Raw genomic sequence first — 11,111 nt, 5'->3', positions numbered from 1 at the left:
GTTAAGCTGATATATCATCCTACTATTTACGTATTTTTCTATAAAGTTTAAATTTAAAACAAATGAACACATTACGTATTATAACAAATTTCGATCGGCTCATAGTGAATCAAATGACTAGAGGAACAAGTAAATCGAGATAACAAGTTGGAGCCTTTGCCACAATAAGAAATTTTACCAAAAATATTATAGGGTTTTTAGAAAATTTTGGTGGATTTTATTGGGGGCCTATGAGTTATGACCCCTACCCCTACCCCTACCAGGAAGTTTTAAATCCGCCCCTGGTCATTCAATAAAGGTGACAAAATAGATAACAAGTCAAATTGAAATTGGGTGAAATTTATGTACTTAGAATGGGTTAATTGACAATTTTGTCCAATTCTTTTGTTTTTATTAGTGATTTATCAACTGGGATAACGATTTTTATATAATAATATAACTTTTTTAGTAAACCAATTGTAAATGTTTGAATATAAAGTAGTGTATGATTCTTTCCATTAATGTGGTCGATTTTGTTAACCAAATTTGAAGGAATTGGTCAACTAAAACGAACCAAACGCTACCTTATACTTACTGAAATTTGAAGGAATTGAAATTTGGTCAGTGGATGTAATTGGAAAGAATTAGAATGGTTAATTACATCGACCAAATTTCATCTATGTGTTTGGTTTATTCTTTAAATTTTGGTAAGTAATCCGAATCCTGCATATGGTGGAATGTAAATTTCTTATGTTCTAGCAAGGAATTCCAACCCCTTCATCCCATTTTTAAGAAAAATTAATATGCTCTTATATTTACTCAATTTAATTCAATCCCTCCTTGATGGTTGTCACTGCCACCACCGCCACCGTTGCCACTATTGGTGTCGCCAATGACACAACCACCATCGGAACCACTGTCGCATCCACCTCATACCATTATTGTATTCCAATTTTTGTCTACCAAACGTTTGATTTTCTTGATTGGTCAATTTTTGTAAGTATCTTTCAATTGTATCAATTTGATACGAAATATGTAATTAAATCAATCAATTTTTAGATAAACAATTTGAAATTTCCACCATTATTTACATAATAATATCAGGGGCTTATTTGATATAATTCCATAATGCAGGGGTCCAGATGCAATTATAAGGATATCCGCTTTAACTTCCCATCCGACTTTGAAATGACTTTTGCGGCCAACCGGTCTCTCTGTCGAGGGCTCAATTCAACCACAGATTTGCTCCACGTAAAACCCTAACTCCTTTATTTCGTTTCGTTTTCTGTTAATTGTAATCTTTCCTTCGAGTTTATGTTATTACATGAATGCTCAATAATTCTTCCATGGTTTGATAATCCTTCCTTTTATTTACTGCTCCGTCAAACTTGCAACGATTCCCATTTTGGGATGTGCAAATTTTGCAGAGCTTCAAGTTGAAATGGCCAAATGTTCGTTGTAATCATCACAAATGGTTGATTTTGGTGAAACTGGGATCGCTCTACTTTGTGCTAATTGGTGGTTATTGAATGATATTTTAGCCACTTTTATGGGGTGGGAGGAGTAGTATTTTTTTTATTATCTTGTTACTAAATGAATGAGGTTTGCGAAAGTGATTACCTTTTACTTGCCTAGGAGTGGAATTAAATTTTAGCAAAAGTTAATCTACTTGATGAATTATACTAACCAATAAATGTTGATCATATAAAAAGTTTCAAGGATATTATAGTTAAATGAGTCTTTTTGCATTAGGAGGTGATACCTAATAAGCTTGTTCTTGCTGATGTTCTTTCATTCCTCTGGCACTAGAAGCATTTTTTACTTTTGAGGTTATACATAAAAGGCTAGTACTTGATCAATTTAAAACCGACATAGATTGCCGAATAGTTGTGGCATGAAAGATGATTTATTTAAAGCGGTTACTCTGTATGGATGCTAAAACTTATTGAAAAACTAAACGATGATTATTAATTTTGAGGTCGAGAATTATCATGTTTGATTTTGACCTATAGGGAACTGATTTCTTTTCTGGAATAGAGGGAATAATTGATGGTATTACTTCAAAGTAAATAGGTTTAAGAAGTTACAAACCCCATCCGTTCTTGTTTCACAGTGAGAATTAAAGTAAACTTATCCGCAAATAGGCTTTCTGCCCCATTTACCATCCATTTTTCATTTATAGTATCAAGTGTTTTTCACGCCTACTAGTCCTGGTTGGAATGAACCCTGGGTGGGATCATTCTTGAGCTCTGATACTACCGAGATTTAGATCCCAATTGGCATGATGTACTAACCCTACCTCTTCAACATACAGCTACTGATCAAGTGAAATCTAGCCCAGATTGGTACTTTGCAGTAAGTGAGTTTGTGAAAGGAAACTGTCAATTGGTCACCAGTCTTTTGGAGTGTTTTTTCTGAAGTAAATTGATGAGTGGTCATGTCTGCTAAAATCAGCTGGGTGCATGATGTGTTGATTTGTTACTTACTAATTGAATGCATCCTGGCTTGAATTGGTCACATGACATGTTTGGCAGTGTACTAAGCTGAGTTTCTGGGTTTCTGTTAGTCATTCATGTTTTATTATATTTATCTTCTTGTTCATAAAATAAAAAGAATAAAGCTGCACAATGCATATCTTCCTGTAAAAAGGAACTAGATAAAGCAAGTTATATTACCTCTAAGGTGAATTATTGTGATTTGTGGAATGGTTAGAGGAGGAAAAATACTATATAAACTTCAACATGGTATTCCATAGTCTATTTTCTTACAATCTCAACTCTACCTTTTATATAGGAAATTTAGCATAGAAGTACTTGTTTGTTCTAGGATGCTGATTCTGAGAATTCAGCAACAAGCCAAACTATTGGTATTTATTTGCTCATAATGGTAGAAATTGGAGACATGGAATTAGATTTATGCAGCACTTGTGTATAGGTTTAGACACTGTTGTTGCTATTAGGAAATCCTTCTTAATGTTAGCTTCATCCAATTGATAGGTTCATGAAAGTGCTGCTACCATCTAAATAGAGGGATGATGAAGTCTGCTGGACATGCTTTGCTTTCTTCTTTTACACCTCCTTATTGTTTTGCCCAAAAAAACTATCGCAGATTGCCTTCAAATTTAGTTTGTGGAATTTCAACTACTAAATCAAGGAAATTATACTCATACCATCAGAAGCACCAGCCACATTCTGCGATGGTTGTGGAACAATATCTACCTCCTTGGTTCAGGTAAATATTTATGAGGGGTTGTATGGAAGAAGTTCATTTTGTTTCTTTCCTTAGTGGCCTTCATTGGTTTTGTCACTTGTTCGCAGTGTTGCCCCAATGATGGAGTGGACAGACAATCATTATAGGACGGTGGCGCGCCTTATATCAAAACATGCATGGCTCTATACAGAAATGCTTGCTGCAGAAACAATTGTTTACCAGGAGAAGAATTTGGTAAGCAAGCGATTCATTTGGATGTTCAAGTTTTCTGTGAGACTTGAGTAGAAAAATGAAGGGATGAATGTTTTTTAGAAAGAAATATCTAGTACATGAGCAAATACTGCAAATGAAGATATATATGGAAAAGGGAAAATTGCATCAAAATGGAACCAATTATTCCTATTTTGGGGGACAAACTTTTAAAACCTTCATTTTAGGGTGTGAGACAAACTTTTTCAATTTATTTAAGGGACTCGTATACCTGTTCAGCAGGTAACCTCTATTTAGCTCAAATGATGTGTCAAAAGATAAAAGGAAAAATTAAAACTTAAATGAATATTCTTACAATTTTTAATGAAAAAAATATTTCCAGAACAAAAGAAAAGGTTAAACAAAAAGCCCAGCCCACCCCGCCGTCTACATATCTTCAACCCCTTTCCGATGGCTGTTTGCATACACCTACCCCAACTTCGACGACTGTAAATCACCCCATTAATCTCCGGCAACAACCTCTCTTCTACGCCTCTCTCAAGTCTCCACCCATCTCCATCAAGATCTGCTACCAACTCTCTCCACACCACCTCTACCCATCTCAATGTATATTGAGAGCAACAACCAACTGGTCTTTGATGGAGGGAGGCAGAGGGTCACCATCAGAAAAAAACCAACTCTCTCAACACCACCTCTACCCATTTCTTATTTACCCACGCATTGAACAGAAAAACCAACTCGTAGTTGATGGGGGAGGCAGAGGGTCCTCATCAAATAAAAAAAAGGAGGGTGAGGGTAGTCGGCGGAGAGGTGTAGTCGCGGTAGGAAGTCGGGAGTTGGGGAGCTGGAGGGTGGGAATGCATATTAATTTATGTTTTAGAAATTAATGACATGTAATTTTAATTTATATTAAAAAAATGACACGTCATCTTTTACCTGTTCCACATCATCTTTTGTAGGTTATCAGGCAAACGAGTCCTTAAATAAATGAAAAGTTTGTCTCAAACCCTAAAATAATGTTTTGAAGTTGGTTCCCTAAAATAGGAAAGGGAAAAGTTGGTTCCATTTTAATGCAGATGATGATTATATTTACACAAGAACATATATAAGTGTGTGGGTGGGTGTGTAAATATATGCATGTGCGTGTGGGTATACGTGTGTGTGTATCACACACACACATATAAGTACATGTGTGTTTATGTATGATGTTAACAACCTTTAATATACTGATGTCAGGATAAGCCTAACAAGAGAAGTCTCCTACCTATAATTTAGTTTATATTTAACTTGGGCACCTTTTTATCCTCATGCTAGCTGGAACGGCTGTATTTAGATGAACTACTCTTGGTGTTTCTGATGCTTAGTCTTTGCAGACTCTGACTCATGTTCTTCTTGATTGCTCAGGACAGATTTCTAGCTTTTTCTCCAGACCAGCATCCTATAGTACTCCAAATTGGTGGAAGTAACTTGGAAAATCTGGCAAAAGCAACCCGACTAGCAAACAGATATGGTTATGATGAGATTAACTTAAAGTGCGTTCTAATTCATTAGATATCTCTTACAAGTTGCCTTCCTCATCCATTTATGTGCTAAAATTTCTTCTTCTGCCAGTTGTGGATGTCCTAGCCCAAAGGTAGCTGGACATGGGTGTTTTGGTGTGAGTCTTATGCTTGATCCAAAGGTTTGGCCTGCTTTTTTAGCTACATGCTTCTTCAACCATTGTAGAACATATGTTTGTCTGTCTATGCATTATTTTGATAGGTTGATTTTTGCAAGGAAGTTTGTTGCCGAGGCAATGTCTGTTATTGCTGCTAACACTGATGCTCCAGTTAGTGTTAAATGTCGTATTGGTGTTGATGATCATGATTCGTACAATGAACTATGTAAGTTATTTTTCCTTCTTCCTTCCACTGGTTTGTTCATATTTTTTGATGGAGGAAACAGATTGATATACTTCATATTGAACTATATTGGCTTGGCTTGGCTTGGATTGGAATAAACGTCTTGGTATCTTAGAGATGTTGTGGTAAAACCAAATTTTTAAGTTTTTACTTGCAAGTGCTTATTAGTTGCTTTTCCTTGCTATTTGCTAAACAACGTTCTTCTTTTTATCACCTAGAGGGTGCACAAGTTGTTGGATTAAGTATCGTAAGGATCAGTTCATTTTCCCACCTAATGCTTTTACATACTATTTTATTAGATGTTTTTGAGAACTAGAAAAAAATTTTCTGTTCTTTTTTAGCCCCTTCAATTCTTTACTTCTGTAGTAAATCCCAACTTTGTTTTGCGATGCATTCAAATTGTTAGGATTTATATATCAAATACGTTTATCAAATTGAGTGGGCAAGTGGCGATGAAGAGGTCGTGGGCAGAGGAAGAAAGGTCTTCCTGGAAAATTCGTTCCAATTAAACTGATCACAACAGAAACATTTATTTCAATTGTGTTTATCCGTGCCCATACATCAGTCTGAAGATAGCTACTGCTAAAAGAACAAGAATAAGCATCCGGCTTTTAGTTATTATACTTAGAGTGCAGTTGTCACATTTGTTCTTCAAATATTCTTTTGGTTGATTAAGATGAAGCTTCTAATGCATAGGCTTATTCAAGCAAAAGAATTGGTGCTTTTAAGGCGGTCTATGTGTCTCACAGAGACAAGGGAGGGGTCTGATGTATTTTGTACTAAAAAAATGTTGAATAGAAGGTTATGAATTGGTCCATTGTATATAAGCTGCTTTGAAGCAGAAAACTTAATGCGTCAGATTAGCATCGTATAGCATTCAGAGTCAACTGTATCTTTTATCCTCAAATGATGGTTAACTGGGATCCAGGGACGGACCCACTGTATTAGATATGGTGGCACGGGCCACTGCTTCGTTCCTCCGTCATAATGTAAAAAATTATAGGGTCGTGAAAAGTGCCACCATATGAATTTGTTGTGTGCCACCGTATGTATTTTGAAACTACAATGAGAACAAAAAAATTTCTTGGTAGAGTTGGTTTGCAAGGTTTTTCTTCTACCTCAGACCCGAGTTCGAATCTTGTTAGTTTCATTTTCTTAGTTTTTAGCTTTCAATTTCAGATTCATTATGTTTCTAAAAAAAATTTGCAATAAAAAACTTGAATCCGGGACCTCATTGATGAAAAGCAATGAACTAACCAACCGACTATTGATGATTTTGTGAAAAATATACATATATTTGTTTATAGTCAATTGGTGCCACAATTTGAAAATTTTCTAGGTCCATCTCTGCTGGGATCTCCATTTGTCTAGCATAGAAATTACGTTTTTGGTAATATATAGTTATATACTCTTTCCGTCCCAAAATAAATGTCTACAATGACAAAGACACCCAATGTTCGAAATGTGTAATTATTACACTTTTTAATTAACTAAATATCAATTTTATTCTTAATAATAAAGGAGTAATGAATTTCTCCACCTCGAGATTAAAAGTAAAATTGGCAAGTAGGCACTTACTTTTGAAATTGAACCCTTATTTTGGGACAAGCTAAATTAGAAATGTAGGCACTTGTATTGGGACAGACGGACTGCATTGTATGTGGCAGCTTAGGTTTTCGTAGGACCTTGTACATGTACTTTTGCAACTGTCCTGATCTTTTTGCTTTTTGTTTGCAGGTGATTTCATATATAAAGTTTCTTCTCAATCTCCAACTAGGCATTTCGTAATACATTCCAGAAAGGCCTTGCTGAATGGAATTAGCCCTGCTGATAATCGGAAAATTCCTCCCTTGAAGTATGTAACTAGTTGTACTTGGTCATTATTCAGTCATCAGATAATCTCAAATCTGCTCATTTTTTCCATAATTGTGAAATGTAAAAGAAGTGAAGTTGACAGTCCCTTGCGCAAGTGACACCTTTACGTTCATTTTTATGATATCCTTGTCATACTTTTTTTGGTTGTATATTATGCAGATACGAGTACTTCTATGCTCTTCTTCGTGATTTTCCAGACCTCCGCTTCACCATTAATGGAGGCATAACTAGCATTGATGAGGTAAGTATTCATTGACTTCATCTTTCCCTTCTTACTTCTCCCTAGTGTCTCTCGTGCTGGCCTCAGTGTTCTTTTCTCATATTGAACTTTGTATTATTTTAGCAAGAAGAATATTTATATACTTTACATGCCCCCCTATTGCTCAGGGAAAACCGAATTGTATTAAAGATTATTAAAGAATTACAGCAAGCAGTATGATACTCAAAGTGCTGAGCATAGCTTTTCCAAAAATTCTGTTGGTAAAATGGTAACTGTCGCATTCCATAATCCGTATCTTACGTATACTTTTTGATATTCAATACTAGATCCGTGCAGCACAAGAAGAAGGAGCTCATGGGGTTATGGTTGGTCGTGCTGCCTATCACAAGTATGAACATTTAGCTTCTGGTATTCTTTAACTGATAGTTTTGACGTTGTATTCTTGCTTCACTGCTACATAATGATATAAACTATAGATTTACGTATTCCTGTTCTCATAACAGCACTTCTGCTAGCTGTCAAGACCTGACCGTTGAATTTTATTCTGCTTTTTTATACATGCTGTTAGTCAAGTTTGACCAAAGGTGTGTACAATTTTTGAACAGTTCGTGGTCCATGTTAGGGAACGTTGATACTGCGATTTATGGTGCACCACCTAGCGGGGTGACTTGTCGTCAGGTTTGTGACAGTATTGTTTTTCAATATATAAAATCCGGGTTTCATAGGTATCTAAAGCCTCTAAATTTGTTTCCAATAACTTTTTGTAGGTCTTGGAGAAGTATCAGGTCTATGCTGATTCAGTCGTAGGAATATATGGAAATGGTAAACCAGGTCTCCGGGATTTGGTTAAGGTACAAGTATTATTTGTTATCTGGTTAAGCGAAAAGTTTCTTAATTTGCAACTTCTAGGAGCAGCTAATCCAATAAGGGAAAAACTCAAAAACATAAAATAAAACAACAAACAAGGGGGTGGCTGTTGTTGCATAGGCTCGTCCTTGCATTATTTTCTGGAAATAATTTAAATGACGATAAAGCATGCATGTTGCTTTTGTGTTTCGTTTGTTACTAATATTCAGCTAACTAGAGGACATTGTTTAGAAATTACGTTCTAAACAATGTCATATTTCCAAACATGATTTATGAATGGGGGGACATTTAGCTATTTAAAAATAAGTTCCACATAGGAGCGTGACCTTTATTTTAAATCTCAGTAATCTTCAAAGGTGTCACCGTAAAAATCTGGAAAACACTAGAAGGTTAGTTTGTGAAAGTGACTTCTATAGAAGGTCATTTAACGAAATAGCCCTTTAATGTTGATCTAAAATCGTGGTTTGCATTCCTAGGGGTAAAATGGGAATGGTGCTCTTTAATTGTCCGAACTTGATAATAGATCTTTTTATGGGAACATACTAAAAAGCACTCGATGTAAGTTCAACTTAGTTATTTTTATAGCAGAAGTACTATTATAATACGAGTTTGTCATTTTCATATTGGTCTTTCTCTATGCTGCAGCCTTTATATGGTCTCTTTTGGGGGGAGCCTGGAAACGGCGTGTGGAAGCGCAAAGCTGATTCTGCTTTCCATCATTGCAAGGTAAGCATATTTTAGTAAATAAGTTTAACTAATGAGTTCACGTTTAACACTTTCCCAATCCAGGGAGTTTTCATGAAAACAGCCGCTCTACTCTTTGGGGTCGATGGTAGGTCCACCCCCAAAGAATCCACCTCTGAGTGGGATATATTGGGCTCACTTGGTTTGGTTTGGATGAGTTCACGTGTGCTATTGGACTTGTGAAAATTTTATAATCTTAAAAGACCTGTTATTGTACGTAACAGGTTATGAATATGATTCATGTTATAATGGTTATATGAATACACGTATTATTGAGGGTAACTGTAAATAAGTCCTAAAAGTATATACTATGGGTTAAAAAGGCCAAACTGCATCGTAATGTAACAAAGTTCGTCTTGTTTGTTTACCTCTTAATAGTTCCATTAAGAGGCAGTATCTGAATATTTAAGAGGTAAATCTTGTTTGGCAAAAAAAAGTCCATCTGAATGATTTTGTATCATGTGCCTCCCTTAACCATTCAGCGCCCTAATTTCATTGTAAATAATTATCAAACAATTATATTTCATTTTGCACTATATCATGAAAGCCTCTTAATCATCCTGACCACTTAATCATTCTGCACCAAATCATTCGGCAACTGTCAAACACTATCTAGTATATCAATATCATTTTTGTTCAAATCTTTCTATTTCATACCCATTTTTGACAGGTTGTCAAGTTATTTTTGATTATATGGAAAAATTTAATATCAAAGTCAACCAATGCAATGCAGGCTGAAACCCGTTTATTAGGAAAAATGGGTATGGAATAGGAAGAATTGGATGTTTGTTACACTAATAAAGAAATAAAATCATCGTTGTACTAAATAGGATCTAAGCTAAACTTGGTTACGTTTTGATGCATTTTGTTCGTTAGAGAACTCATATATCCCAACTTCTACCTGGTAGTAGTAAGTATGGACAAATAGGTAAATTTACCTTGAAACTTTGCTAAAAAAGGAAATGTTGCAATTAGCATAACATGTCCCAAAATGTAAATTCTTCCATTTTCTTTGAGATGGAGGAGGATTGATTCATTAGTTTGAGAAACCCCCCATCAGATATAATTATAATGTGGTTCACTATCTTTGTAGACGTTCAAAGCTCTGATGGAGGAGACGATAATGGCATTTCCTGATTCAGTTCTGGATTCGGCTGTTGTCGATACATCATCTACTACTCGTGTAGATAAGTTTGCTGATTCGAAGAATCTGCTACCGTTGCCTTATACAGTTAAGGAAGAAGAAGAAGAAGAATTGTTGTATGCTTAGTTTGATGAGAGGTTACGAAATTTTGATGGATAAAATAGTAGCATACTTAACCTCATATTTGTAATTGTATTTGTACCCTAGTTGACATTCTTTGGGGAAATAGATCCCACATAACTATAAGTTCAAGAAGATTGACCAAAATGAAATGTTAACCATGGATATCGCCTTATTTGTTGCATGATTGTATTGTAGAGTCAAGACTTGCACTTGTGATGAAGGTAAGGTTGCAACTTTCTACTGTAGTTTGTGTGTGGTAGACACATATATATACCTATATATATATACCGACTTATGTTCATTGATCAACTTTATAAGTTAATGGTCTAAAGTTGCACGATGGCAATTTTGTGGTTATTAAGAAATCTCGTGGCGTTTATGAATGTTTAAATTGTCAGATTGTAGATATAATCCAAAGGTTGAGAATTGGTTTTACAGGTCTCACGAAAAACCTTGGTTAATTTCACATGATCCCAAGTCACACCATGTATATACACACACATATATATATATATATATATGCACATATATACACACATATATACATATACATATACATATACATATACATATACATATACATACATACATACATACATATACATACATACATACATATACACAGATATATACATATACACACACACACATACACACACACACATATATATATATATATATATATATATAGAGGGTGGTTCAAATACTAACCCAATATTTTGTGCAAACTTTGCTAACCCACATCAACCAATAATGTTGCATCTTTGGGTTTGGTTAAAATGTAACTTACATATTAATGATAAGGGTATTTAAGTCATTAGTCATTCTTATGTAACTC

The 11,111-nt window shown here is 35.1% G+C and overlaps 1 protein-coding gene across 3 annotated transcripts; it reads left to right on the top strand.

Annotated features, from left to right (window-relative positions):
* Positions 1–1,176: 1,176 nt before the first annotated feature.
* Positions 1,177–10,454, top strand: LOC112518952 (tRNA-dihydrouridine(20/20a) synthase). Of its 3 annotated transcripts, none has more exons than XR_003069884.1 (13): positions 1,177–1,230; positions 2,976–3,210; positions 3,297–3,423; positions 4,804–4,931; positions 5,011–5,080; positions 5,180–5,282; positions 7,038–7,155; positions 7,335–7,416; positions 7,722–7,783; positions 8,001–8,073; positions 8,163–8,246; positions 8,739–8,820; positions 8,908–8,989. XR_003069884.1 is itself a non-coding variant. In XM_025126766.1 (13 exons), the coding sequence occupies exons 2-13, from the start codon at positions 3,011–3,013 to the stop codon at positions 10,274–10,276; spliced, it is 1,305 nt and encodes a 434-aa protein (XP_024982534.1). In that variant the 5' UTR covers positions 1,177–1,230; positions 2,976–3,010; the 3' UTR covers positions 10,277–10,454. The 3 variants fall into 3 exon arrangements, 2 of the variants coding, with proteins under 2 accessions (XP_024982534.1, XP_024982536.1); XM_025126766.1 differs by lacking the exon at positions 8,739–8,820 and adding an exon at positions 10,100–10,454 and having other exon boundaries at positions 8,908–8,988; XM_025126768.1 differs by lacking the exon at positions 8,739–8,820 and adding an exon at positions 10,100–10,454 and having other exon boundaries at positions 1,183–1,230; positions 3,088–3,210; positions 8,908–8,988.
* Positions 10,455–11,111: the final 657 nt, after the last annotated feature.

The sequence above is a fragment of the Cynara cardunculus genome, assembly GCF_001531365.2.
Source record: "Cynara cardunculus var. scolymus isolate 2C chromosome LG 10, CcrdV1, whole genome shotgun sequence".
Taxonomy (NCBI): Eukaryota; Viridiplantae; Streptophyta; class Magnoliopsida; order Asterales; family Asteraceae; genus Cynara; species Cynara cardunculus.
Note: the sequence above shows the minus strand (reverse complement) of the source record. Positions and strands in the feature narration are given on the sequence as shown.